Below are 13,959 nucleotides of genomic sequence, written 5' to 3'. Positions count from 1 at the left end.
TCTAGTCCCATCACTTCATGGCAACAGATGGGGAAACAATGGAAACAGGACAGGCTTTATTTTGGGGAGCTCCAAAATCACTGCAGATTGTTACTGCAGCCATGAAATTGAAAGATGCTTGCTCCTTGGAAGAAAAGTTATGACCAACTTAGACAGCATATTAAAAAGCAGAGACATTACTTTGCCAATAAAGGTCCATCTAGTCAAAGCTATCACTTTTCCAGTAGTCATGTATGGATGTGAGAGTTAGACTATAAAGAAAGCTGAGCACAGAATTGATGCCTTTGAACTGAGGTGTTGGAGAAGACTCTTGAGAGTCCCTTGGCCTGCAAAGAGATCAAACCAATCCATCCTAAAGGAAATCAGTCCTGAATATTCATTGGAAGGACTGATGCTGACTCTGAAACGCCAATACTTTGGCCAACTGATGTGAAGAACTGACTCATGAAAAAGACCCTGATGCTGAGAAAGATTGAAGGTGAGAGGGGAAGGGGACGACAGAGGATGATATGGTTAGATGGCATCACCAACTTGATGGATGTGAGTTTGAGTAAGCTCCGGGAGTTGGTGATGGACATGGAAACCTGGTGTGCTGCAGTCCATGGGGTAGCAGAGATTCGGACACAACTGAGTGAATGAACTGACTGAATAAAAATCAGTCTTCTAAGCCTGCAAGGCTAATGCCAGATATAAACACAGACATTTCAACCCTACTTGCCTTTCATTTGAAACCTGTATAATAAGCAGTATTGATATTATCACTAGTTAAGAGAAAAGAATTATGGGCAGAGGGAAGATGAGGGAGAGATGAAAAGAGAGATAGACAGGAAGTGGGGGGAGGGAGAAAAAAAGGAGAAATGGCATCTCTGTAGATGCTAAAACTATGACTCATACCCAAGCATGTAACTCACTCCAGTGGCTATATAATTGACTCTATGGTGTAGAAAATAATGTCTAAACCAACAGACAAGGAGAGTCAATGTCTATACTTGTTTCCTCAAATCCTGTGCTGTGCTAAGCCACTTCGGTCGCCTCTAACTCTTTGTGACCTTATGGACCAGAGCCCACCAGGCTCCTCTGTCCATAGGATTCTCCATGCAAGAATACTGGTGTGGGTTGCCATGCCGTCCTCCAGGGGATCTTCCCAACCCAGGGACTGAACCCACAGCTTACATCTCAAGTACACAAGCGCCAAAGACCCATTTTACCTTTCACCTGTCAACATTCAACAATACTCTATCACAAACTGGAGGAACAAGGATAGCATCATGTTTATCTTCCAAAATGTAGAAATTCTTACATCTCTTAGAAGTTGGTAACACAAAAGATTTAAAAGAAAGTTACCAATTTTCAGATAACAAGTTATGAGTAATTTCACTTAATGGAGTATAATAAAATACAGTATTCACTCATTATTAAATAACTTAATTAATATAAAATAGCACTCGTGTTAGTTGCTCAGTTGTGTCTGACTCTTCAAGACCCCATGAACTACAGTCCACCAGGCTCCTCTGTCCATGGAATTTTCCAGGCAAGAATGTTGGAGCAGATTTGCCATTTCCTTTTCCAGGGGATCTTTCTAACCCAGGGATCCAACCCCTGCCTCCCACATTGCAGGCACATTCTTTACCAACTGGGTCACCAGGAAAGCACTTAATTTTGACAAGTTCTCACTGTTTAAAATTTTCATATATGTTGGTCAATTAAGTCTCCAAAGCTATATTTTTTTCGTCTGTAAGAATGAAAAAATAAACTGATTGTCTAAAATAAAATCAGAGTTGTAAATCAGAAAGATAATACAGGCCTTAATATACTTTTCCTTGGCAAATTACCCAAATTGACTGGATTAACTAGGTAAGCACCCACTACCCACTTTCTACTGTTCTGTATAATCTCAGCCAAATTGTCTTGCCAGAATTAAGACTCAAAGATAGTGCAACTACAAATTGACACTTTCCATGGGCACTTGCCATCTACCTTTACAAGGATTTAACCATGTTCTGCTATAGTTGCTGATCTTCAACACCCTCTGAAAGGAATTCAGGGTGGAGAGCAAAAATGAGCCCTTTTGTGCTCTGAGAAAAACTGGCAGAACAGGTCATCAGATAGCTAGATATTTTCAGAAGCCGATTTTATGAGCCTAATTCTTGTATCTCCTCATGTCTAGAAAAGCAGTAAAGTCCTTCATGGTAACAAATGTTCATGATTAGCAGAAGCCTTCTGCAAAAAAATATATGCTTGACTGCATGTATTTCCCCTTCATCAAAATTATGTATATATCATGTATGGATGTGAGAGTTAGACTACAAAGAAAGCTGAGTGCCGAAAAATTGATGCTTTTGAACTGTGGTGTTGGAGAAGACTCTTGAGAGTCCCTGGGACTGCAAGGAGAGCCAACCAGTCCATCCTATAGGAGATTAGTCCTGGGTGTTCATTGGAAGGTCTGATGTTGAAGCCAAAACTCCAATAGTTTGGCCACCTCATACGAAGAGCTGACTCATTTGAAAAGACCCTGATGCTGAGAAAGATTGAGGGTAGGAGGAGAAGGGGATGACAGAGGATGAGATGGTTGGATGGCATCACTTGCTCAATGGACATGAGTTTGGGTAGGGTCCGGGAGTTGGTGTTGAACAGGGAGGCCTGGTGTGCTACAGCTCATGGGGTCGCAAAAAGTCAGACATGACTGAGCGACTGAACTGAACTGACCTTCCTCCTGCCTCTTTTGCAGCAGTTCCCCAGAGCTGTCTAAAATGGTGTCTCTCCAAGACTTCAGTCCTCATATAAAACTTAATTTTCACAATAGGCTTCCTGGATTCCAGCTCACTGAGTTAAGGAACTAAAGACATTGTTTAAAACCAACTTTTAATTTCTTCATACTACTGGTATATGGAAAAAGGAAGTTGTTCAGAGTATTTTTTTTCCTACTGAATTTATCATATACTCATCATATATATAACAGCTATGCACTAAGCACTTTACATGTGTTATCTCATCTTATCCACACAATGACCTTCTTCTTACATGGTAAGAATTATTACCATCTTCATTTTGAAGTCCTGAAATCGAGGCTCAAAGTATGTAAGAAGCTTGATCCAGGTCATATAACTGATAGGCACTAGAACCTGGGCACAGACCCAGGCTGCTGGTTCCAGAGCACCTGCACCACAATCACTGGGTATGTTCAAAAAGGAGATGTGACTTTAAAAAGTATTCTTAATATAAATACACCTATTTTGGGTAAAGAAATAAAAGCAACTTATTTATAAAATCAGGCTTCCTTGGTGGACTAGTGGTACAGAATCTGCCTTCAATGCAGGAGACCTGGGTTCAATCCCTGGGTCAGGAAGATCCCCTGGAGAAGGAAATGGCAGCCCAGCTCACTCCAGTATTCCTGCCTGGAGAATGCCATGGACAGAGGAGCCTGGTGGGTTACAGTCCTTGGGGTTGCAAAGAGTCAGACATGACTTAGCAACTAAACAACAACAGCAATTTGTAAAATGAGCAATGAAGCTCTATCTATGTGAAAAATTTTTGGTTAAGTGTCGGGGTTTTCACAGAAAATGCTTGGAGTTACTGCAACTAGAATGAGCTGCTCCCTACAGACACATTTTGGGTTAATACTTCCACAGAAAATATCTTTTGGAGACAAGTATTTTACACAGATTTCTACACATGTGGTTTGCACACCAAGCAATCATGAACTGGAGAATGCTGTGTATATTGACAATTAGTTTACATGCCATATGGTGTAACGTATTATGTAGAGGTGTTGCAACTATGCTTATCTCCCTGGCCACCAACCCACCAACAGCATAAGGAAAGTAGACTGTATTATGTAAGAAAAGGGATCATTATCTGCCAAATTCTCAGAAGACTCAATCTTAAACAATTTTCTTTTGAAGTATAATAGAATCATTTTTTCATTTGGTTATACCAAAACTATGGTTATAAAACAAATGATTTATGTTTATTAATATAATACTTTAATGGTCTTAGCTGTGCTAAAATGTAAATGAATAATAAAACCTGGAAAATAACAGATGCTTATCTCTGCTCAGTCTTAAAATTTCACTAAAATGAGAATAAGAAAATGTGGTTTAAAACCATATGGGCAAAGTGAAAGGGTAGAAGAGACAACAGCAGGTAAGAGACATCAACAAATTTTTGAAAAATGAAAAACAGAGGAAGGAATTAGCAGAGCTGAGAAAACTGAACACTAAGGGCTTACAGAAGCAATAAATAATAACAGGCAGGCCAGTTCACAAGGCAAAGTCCTGACAAAGCTCAAGAACCAAATGCACCAAATCACTGAATTCAGCATAAGGCATCATATGTGGGAGGGGGAGGGCTTGAGAGTCTGTATAAGAAGCTTTGAGAGTAAAATTGAAGATTAAAGCTTACTTATGTACGAGACACTGCATAAATCCTAGCAGAAGATGGAAGAGAAGTACCATAATGAGAACAAGTGAATTCAGTAAAAATCTACATAGTAAATGGTGAGACCACCCCCTTTTCCCCTCATAAGAACCTCTTTATATTGTTTAACTCCAATAATAGTGGCAACCAGGATTATATTCTACAAGTAAGAAATTGGAGGATTCTCCTCTGAACAAACTGGATAGCCTTAGACATTTGCAGTCCAACAACAAGCTGGCCAGCAAAGCTCCTAATTTTTCACACTCTAGGTAAAATATGCCAGTTAAAAAGCCCACACATGAAAAATGAGTTTCCAAGCATATTTTTATTGCCTTGCTTTTAAATTAAAACACAAGTACTAGAGACTTAAGAACTTTTCCAACATAAAAGACAGATTAAAGAAAACCAAAACTTGTGGGAAACAAAGATAATACAGGGAGCAGAACAAAACTTCAACAAAATTATTTTTATCTTTGGAGAGCTGAGTAGATATTGCATCAAAGAAATAAGAACAAAATTTAAGGCACAATCAGAGTGAGAAATCTCTTAAAAATTTAAATACAGCATTAGTAAAAAAATTTAAATATTTGAGAATAGTGACTAATGAAAATCTGATATAAAATGGAAAGAAAATAAAAATGGAAAATCAGAGCTAAATAAATAAATAAAAATAAGGCACTCAATCCAGGAGATCAATATCTGACCAACAGAACTTGCAGAGAGAAGAAATAAATATGTCAGAGAGACAAAACTAAGACAGGAAAATTCCCAGAAAATGAAAGATGTTTCTATTACATTGAAAAGGCCTAATGACTACCCATCAGAATATATTGAAAAAAGACCTGTACCAAAACACATTATCGCAAAACTGTAAAATATTGGGGATAAACATGATCCTAAGGTTTAAAGTGGAAAGTTAAAAGGTAACATATAAAAAAATCAAGAATTAGTAAAACATCAGATTTCTTAACTGCAAGCCAAAAGACAATTGATGCAAAAAACAGTTTAAAATTCCGACCAACAACTATTTATAGCCTAAAATTCTATACCCACCCAAACTCCCGTCAAGAAAATGAGTAAAATCAAAAAAAAAAAAAAAAAAATCTCAGAAATGCAATGTTACAAGGAGTATACCATCTAAGTACACATTCTCAGGATGCTACCAGATGATATGCTCCACTCAAATTAGGTAATGGACAATGAAAAAGGAAAATGAGTTCCAAGACACTGGATCTAACACAGATGAGAGACATCAATTCTACAAACAATTAGACAGCTCTCAGTCCATTGCAACAGAATGTTAGTTTCCAGAAGAAATATCTCCAAGGGTGGGAAAAAAATCAAATGATTAGAGTATGTGGTGCATTTTTAAAAAAATATTTTTCAAAGAAGTTTTAAAACTCTTTTGGGATATCTGAGAATTAGTGACAGTGCCATAGAACACAAAGCAACAACAACAACAAAAAAAAGAGGAAACAAGAAAATTGAGAGACTAGAAGAAGAAGAGGGGGCATTAGTTCAGTTCAGTCACTCCATCATGTCCGACTCTATGTGACCCCATGGACTGCAGCACACGAGGCTTCCCTGTCCATCACCAACTCCTGGAGCTTACTCAAACTCATGTCCATAGAGTCAGTGATGCCATCCAACCATCACATCCTCTGTCATCCCCTTCTCCTGCATTCAATCTTTTCCAGCATCAGGGTCTTTTCAAATGAGTCACCTTTTCAGGTGGCCAAAATATTGGAGTTTCAGAGTCAGCATCAGTCCTTCCAATGAATGTTCAGGACTGATTTCCTTTAGGATGGACTGGTTGGATCTCATTCCAGTCCAAGGGACTCTCAAGAGTCTTCTCCAACACCACAGTTCAAAAGCATCAATTCTCCAGCACTCAGCTTTCTTCATAGTCTAACTCTCACATCCATACATGACTACTGGAAAAACCATAGCTTTGACTAGACAGACCTTTGTTGGCAAAGAAATGTCTCTGCTTTTTAATATGCTGTCTAAGTTGGTCATAACTTTTCTTCCAAGGAGAAAGCATCTTTTAATTTCATGGCTTCAGTCACCATCTGCAGTGATTTTGGAGCCCCAGAAAATAAAGTCAGCCACTGTTTCCACTGTTTCCCCATCTATTTGCCATGAAGTGATGGGACCAGATGCCATGATCTTCATTTTCTCAATGTTGAGTTTTAAGCCAACTTTTCCACTCTCCTCTTTCACTTGCATCAAGAGGCTCTTTAGTTCTAATCTGCTTTCTGCCATAAATTTAGTATAAGTTTGGTATCATCTGCATATCTGAGGTTATTGATATTTCTCCCAGCAATTTTGATTCCACCCTGTGCTTCATCCAGTCCAGCATTTTGCATGATGTACTCTGCATACAAGTTAAATAAGCAGGGTGACAATATACAGCCTTGATGTACTCCCAGGACAACTCACCTTGTGCCAATGTTATCTCAAAAAGCATGTTGTGGGTGAGGGGCCTGGGAATTTTGAGACACTCTCTTTCTCTAATTAGGAGCCAGCTAGTAGCTATATAGTGGAGCATGGCCCTGGAATGACTTTGAGGAGATACCCCACGTCCAAGGTCAGAGAAGCCCCAGCAAGACGGTACGCACTGGAGTGGCATCTGCATGGCACTGGAGCGGCTCTGAGGAGATAACCCACATTCAAGGGCAAAGGAGAAGCCCCAGCAAGATGGTAGGAAGGGCGAAATTGCATTTAGAATCAAACCCCATACCCGCCAGAGACACTCTGAGGGCTCAAACAAACCTTGTGCATACCAAGACCCAGAGACCCCACAGAGACTGAAGCAGAACTGTGTTTGAGGGTCTCCTGTAGAGGTACAGTGGACTGCTGCAGGCGCAGGGGCTCTGGGTGCAGTAGACCTGGGTGTGGCATAAGCCCTCTTGGAGGAAGGTCGCCATTAACCCCACCATGGAGCCACCAGAACTCACACAGGACTGGGGAAACAGACTCTTGGAGGGCACAAACAAAACCTTGTGTGCACCAGGACCCAGGAGAAAGGAGCAATGACCCCAGAAGAGACTGACCCAGACTTGCCTGTGAGTGTCCAGGAGTCTCTGGCAGAGGCGTGGGTCAGTGGTGGCCTACTGTAGGATTGGGGCCCTGAGTGCAGTAGTGCCTACAAGGACCTTTTGAAGGAGGGTGCCATTATCTTCATTACGTCACCATAGTTTGGCCTCAAGTCAAATAACGGAGGGAACACAGCCTGCCCATCAATAGAAAATTGGATTAAAGAGTTACTGAGCATGGCCCCACCCATCAGAACAAGACCCAGTTTCCCTCTCAGTCAGTCTCTCCCATCAGGAAGCTCCCATAAGCCTCTTATCCCTCTCCATCAGAGGGGAGACAGACTGAAAACCACAATCACAGAAAACTAACCAGTCTGATCACATGGGCCACAGCCTTGTCTAAGTCAATGAAGGAGGGGCATGGGATAGTATAAAAATGTTAAATACTCATCATCAAAAAAAGGAAGTCAATATAATATACAAGCATATTATTAAGAACTATGGATAGTAAAGCCAAAAGAAAGTGCTAAGAGTTTGGGTAAAGGATTGCAGGATTAGATAAGGCCAGGGAATATTATTTTCTGTTACATGTTTTGCAGCTCAACTTGATTTTTAAACTGTATACTTGTACTAATACTTTGATACTTTAAGTTTTGGAAACTACTGTAAGCACCGATAAATATATTTGTTTCTGAAAACTCTAATTTGGGATCATCTCTTTCAAGGAGGCATCTTCAGCAGTGTTAAGGTTACAAATGATATTTGTAACCATTATCAAATCACAATTTCTCTGAAAATATTTTTCTAGCCTCCTGCTTAGACATTGTATCATCCTATTTCAACAACAATTTTAGGAAAATAGTACTTCTAAGTTTCTGATAACATACCACAATTTTCATTTCATTTTTGTGCTCAAAAGTATTCAATTTTATAAAATCAAAGAAGTTTTTAAAATATTTTTCTTTTTGTTGAGAACTCGAAATAAAATGGTACGGATATGTGAAATTTTAAAAGGTGTTCACCCTGAAAAAAAACAGCACATTTTGTATTCTATAAATGAAATCTTAAGGTTAAAAGAAAGATATTTCTTTCATATACTCCCTTCACTGGTTCTGAATTTTTAAAAATGTATTCATAAATATTCAGTTTTCCTTCTTCATTTAGGTTTTCAATATTTTGATAATGACACATTTTATAAATTATTAAACTCATAACACTAACAGATGGCAATTGTAAAGCAACGGGATTTATACTGGAAAGAGGTGTTTTTTTTTGGTTTGGTTTTGGTTTTTGTTTTTATTTGGGGCAGGGGGCAGGAATGGTGCAGCTGTGACAGACCCAGATTCAGATCTTAGCTATATAAGCCTGGACCAGCACCTTCCTTGAGCCTGTTTCTTCATCTATAATAATCACCCTACTGGTTCATTATGAGGATTAGAATAGCATATGTAAAGTTTCAGCAAAGGACAACACATGAAATAGATATTAATAATGACAATTCTCCTTTTCTTATCTTCTCTGTTGTCCAAGAGGCTTAATTTTAAAGACTGTAGACTCTGCAGTCTAAGTACCTGAGTTCAAATCTTAGTTCTCCCATTTATTATTAGCCTGCAACCCTTGGGGTAGTTATTTATTCTTCTTAACCCTGAACTCAGGAATTCATGGGCGTAATTATAAAAACCCTGCAATGAAGTGGTGACAAAGAAAACATATATCCTGCTAGCACAGTGACTGGTACTTAACAAGTTCTCAGAAACTAACTAATAAAAACAAGAAACTGAAACATAGTTTCTCTCTGCAGTTCAGTTCAGTTCAGTCGCTCAGCTGTGTCCGACTCTTTGCAACCCCATGGACTGCAGCACTCCAGGCTTCCCTGTCCATCACCAACTCCCAGAGCTTGCTCAAACTCATGTCCATCGAGTCGGTTATGCCATCCAACCATCTCATCCTTGGCTGTCCCTTTCTCCTCCTGCCTTCAAACTTTCCCTTTTAGTTTAGCAAACTAAAGTAACAAATGACTTGGTCAAGAATAGCACTTCATGAAGTTACATGTGACCTGATTTAATGACCTTCCCGTAAAAGACAATTAGAAAATGCCTTCTGTGATACATTTTAATCCATATTTGTGTTACTTGACAGAATACTTACCTTTGTCCACCTATCAGTTTGGTCAGAGTACCACCCCCTCTGTGCTCTTTCTACCTACAGCTATTTTACTAATATTATTCAATAAATTGACCAAATTGACAAGTGACTCCTTGCTCACTGAAAAGTTGGTTCTATCAAGTGAGCACTTTTTTTTTTACCCTTTGACAAGGGCACATGTTTTTTTTTTTTTTCACTTTGGAGCCAGAGGCATTATTTTATTCACATTTCAATCGCTGGCAATCAGGATATTATGTGGTAAACAGAAAATATTATTTAAATGCTGTTTAATAAATGAATAAATTAGGGTAAACATAGATACCAGAAACTCTATCACCATACTATCAGAGCAACTAGCTACCAAACAAAAACAAAATTTGAACTATTTTCCAAATCTCTCCATTTGAATTAAATGAAATCCCAAGCCCACTAGTATGCAAAATTTTGTTTCTTAATGATGTAAATCTAGATGGAACATTTAGCATATGCTTGCGTTGTTTCAAGAAGTGCAAAGGTAATTCAGTCACAGTTTGCCACCCCCAATAACTCCCACTTAGAATGAAGTCACAAACAGTCTTTTTACTATACAAAACTTCCCTTTTACAGAGAGTTTTCTTAAAAATGTAAGTAATTTCACAGACAGATGATATGAGTAATTTCTTAAAGGTCATATTTCCCCCAAAATTGGTTTTTTCACCCTTACATTCTCATTGTACTCTGTAAAGAATTTTTTATTCCTTAATGCTGAATTTAAGGTTATAATGACTTTAAAGTTATATACTTTTGCTTTCGGGAATCCAATTTTTTACATAGACAAATAAGTAACAAGATAACATTCTTACCTTGATCTTGTGCATGAACAGTACCCCCTGACACACATAGTACAATAAAATGAAGAAGCAGTTTCCTAAAAATAAAGAAAAAATTGGGGAAAACTTAGTTGGATATTTATGACCTGTAAGTTATAAAACCCGAAATAAACTCTGCTGCTACTGTTACTGCTAAGTCACTTCAGTCGTGTCCGACTGAACGACCCCATAGATGGCAGCCCACCAGGCTCCCCCATCCCTGGGATTCTCCAGGCAAGAACACTGGAGTGGGTTCCATTTCCTTCTCCAGTGCAGGAAAGTGAAAAGTGAAAGTGAAGTCACTCAGTCGTGTCCAACTCTTAGCGACCCCTCGGACTGCAGCCTACCAGGCTTCTCCATCCATGGGATTTTCCAGGCAAGAGGACTGGAGTGGGGTGCCATTGCCTTAGTAAAGGATTAAGAATGAAGCTATTTTTAATTAACACAGTATTTTAACACTAATACTGATTAAAAGCAAGAGCCCTGAATTCAAGTTTTGGTTTTGTCACTATGTGTCTTGGGCACCCTATTTAATAATCACTCTGTGCCCTAGTGTTTCCATTCATTAAATCCATCTCATATGGTTTTTTGAAGATTAACTAAAAAGCTTCATTTCAAGTACCCAAAACAGTACCTGGCACAGAGGAAAAACTCAGTAAATGTGAACTAATACAGGTGAAATTATTATAAGTGGTATATATTATGTCAAATCACCACAAATGCAATTTTACACAAAGTAAAATTATTGACAGATTGGCACAAAATACAACTTACAGTCACTTAACTACAGTTATTATAAATTTATGGGATCAGTTATTTGTTTAAACATTTTTACATAAGATCTATGTGAAAATTATATTCAAATCACTTGTACTAGATTCATGACTGATTCTAAAAATATAACAACCTGTAGATATCAGCAATGACCACTGTGATTAGCATAATTGTAAACACCATACTCAAACCAACTACAAATCAAAATGTTCATTCACATTGATTAGTGACATAGAAAATACTTTACAATTTTTTAGCTTAATCAAACTTTTCATAGATTTTGTTGATTAGTCTTCATAATTGGCTTTATCTACCTCTCAGCTGAAAATCAGAGATAGTTTCAAAAAGTAATGAGCATGCTGAAAATATTTTATGATCTAGTTTTTCTTGCTAATATAGACTCTGATTCTGTTCAGTCTAACCCACAGACTCCCCAAATGATATTTCTGAAAACACAGTTCTGCAAGGAGTGATGACAAAGCCCTTTGAAAATCATTTTTAGGTTCCTGCTGGGCTAGCAGTAATTGGTACATTTTCTATATATCACCAAATCTATGTTTTTACGTTTGTCAACAAGAATAAGGAACATGTTAATGTGAAAAAGTGAGCCAATAGAAAATTATACTATTTATTTATAAGTCGGACACGACTGAGTGATTTCACTTCAGTATATAAAATGTATACTATAAAATTATACTATTTGAACAGAACAGTTTTTAATAGACTTTGATAAAATACTTAACTGTTATTAACTATACAAATCAATTTTAAATCATAGAAATTTCAACTGATAGGTGCAAATAGTTGAACCATCCATTTTAATGAAGCCTATAATAGTTTCCCATATATGGTGTCATCCATGAGATGTTTCTCAAATGTTAGTCTGCCAACATTTTTGGGTTTTTGTGGAAAATCCAGATTCTGGGCCTTCCCAGAGACTTCATAAATTTGAAGTGGATCCTCAGCATGTACACATTTTTAACCAAGTGATCTAATACTGACTGTGTATGTACCAAACTCTGAGAAAACACAATTTAGAATATTTACTGTTAATAGTTACATTGTACTTAAAATAATCTAATATTAATACTTTGCTTAAATCACATATCTAATTTTATAATATGACACAAATAAGATTTGACCTTTAAAAAAAAATTCTTTTCTGCTACTCCAGATCATGGTTTTCAAACAGGAGCATGTAACAAAAGATTCTGGGCTCCACCCTGAGAGTTTCTGACTCAGTAGGTCGGGGTGGAGCTCAAGAATTTGCAGTTATAACAAGTTCCCGGGCAATGCTGATGCTACAGATCTGGGGCATCATACTCACAGTTCTGGAACAGGTGATGCTCAAGAGATGGTGTGAGGCCTACTTGTTTTTCAGCTTCTTACCATAGCTGATTAGTGGACTCACCTGGTGACTTCTAAAAACTACTAATACTTGGGTTCTGCCCTCCCCAACCCCACCCTCAGAGATTCTGACTTTAGTTTGTTGTTACAGGGATTTTTAAACACTTCCCAGATGGCACCCCACTCCAGTACTCTTGCCTGGAAAATCCCACGGATGGAGGAGCCTGGTAGGCTGCAGTCCATGGGGTCGCTAAGAGTCAGACACAACTGAGCGACTTCACTTTCACTTTTCACTTTCATGCATTGGAGAAGGAAATGGCAACCCACTCCAGTGTTCTTGCCTGGAGGATCCCAGGGACGGGGGAGCCTGGTGGGCTGTGGTCTATGGGGTCACACAGAGTCGGACACAACTGAAGTGACTTAGCAGCAGCAGCAGCAGCAGATGATTCTAATGAGGAAAGTTGAGGACAGCAGTGTGAAATGAAAATGATTTCCTTGGATCCTCCAGGATGAATCATAATGTCCTCTAGAATTTGAGTAAAAGAAGGAACTTTTCCTTTCAAATTTGTATTTTCAACTGGCAGCGTGTGCATCAGTAAGACTAGAAAATAGCTCAGGATTCCAGTCACTGAAGGAGAGTATATCAGGATTATGCTGTTTTAATAGAAAATGGAACATGAAAGGAAGCACTTCTCACCTGCCCAAAGTAATCCAGTTCACTGAGAGTTTAGAAACAACGGAAAAGGCACTGTTCCATTCCAAATACAGCTAAAGTACAACTAGCACTATTCACCAGGCAATTCAGTCAACTCATGGACTTCCCCAGTGACCTCAGGGGAGAAAAAATGGAAGACAAGAGTTCTTTCTAGACATGTTAACAAGTCTATTCCTGGCGTGAGGCAGGAAAACCTGAACACATCAAATATCATCCCTTAGCCAGGTGATTTTAGGAGATTATGACAAGTCAGTTGAGTCACACCTTATATAAGTGTACCTACTTACTAACTTGATGACTAACAGAGAAGTAGAGATCAATGATATAGAAGAGATTTTCTTTATCTTTTTCTAATTCTGCTCCAAACAGAGCCAACTGCTGGGTGGTACTCCAGAGGCCTGCAAGCCTTAGAGATGCCCAGCCACTAAACCGAGAGCCCAGAAACAGAGAGAGAGACATCAACGGCTTATTGAAAAGGGGTCTTAAGAACCTGAAGGGAAAAAAAGTCCTGGAGCAATACCTCCACCGTGCCCAGCAGACTGCAAGCAGGACACGGCCGTAACCTTCCAGAGGACGGGAAGGCTGCCATTCATGGGGCAGAACTGCCGTCAGCTTGGCTCATCAGTTACCAGGGAAACCGGGGGCAGGGGCAAACAGGTAGGCAGTTACTAATTAA

General features: G+C 38.7%; 1 protein-coding gene across 1 annotated transcript in view; it reads right to left on the bottom strand.

Annotated features, from left to right (window-relative positions):
- COL24A1 (collagen type XXIV alpha 1 chain) overlaps window positions 1–13,742 on the bottom strand; it is a 378,135-nt gene extending 364,393 nt beyond the window's left edge. The window contains exon 1 of the mRNA XM_068961180.1: window positions 13,571–13,742. Within this exon, the coding sequence (XP_068817281.1) occupies window positions 13,571–13,742 (172 nt within the window). The remainder of the gene's footprint in view (window positions 1–13,570) is intronic.
- Between the last annotated feature and the right edge of the window lie 217 nt (window positions 13,743–13,959).

This window comes from Capricornis sumatraensis, chromosome 2 (assembly GCF_032405125.1).
Source record: "Capricornis sumatraensis isolate serow.1 chromosome 2, serow.2, whole genome shotgun sequence".
NCBI lineage: Eukaryota > Metazoa > Chordata > Mammalia > Artiodactyla > Bovidae > Capricornis > Capricornis sumatraensis.
The sequence above is the reverse complement of the archived record's forward strand: the minus strand, read 5'-3'. Positions and strand labels throughout refer to the sequence as shown.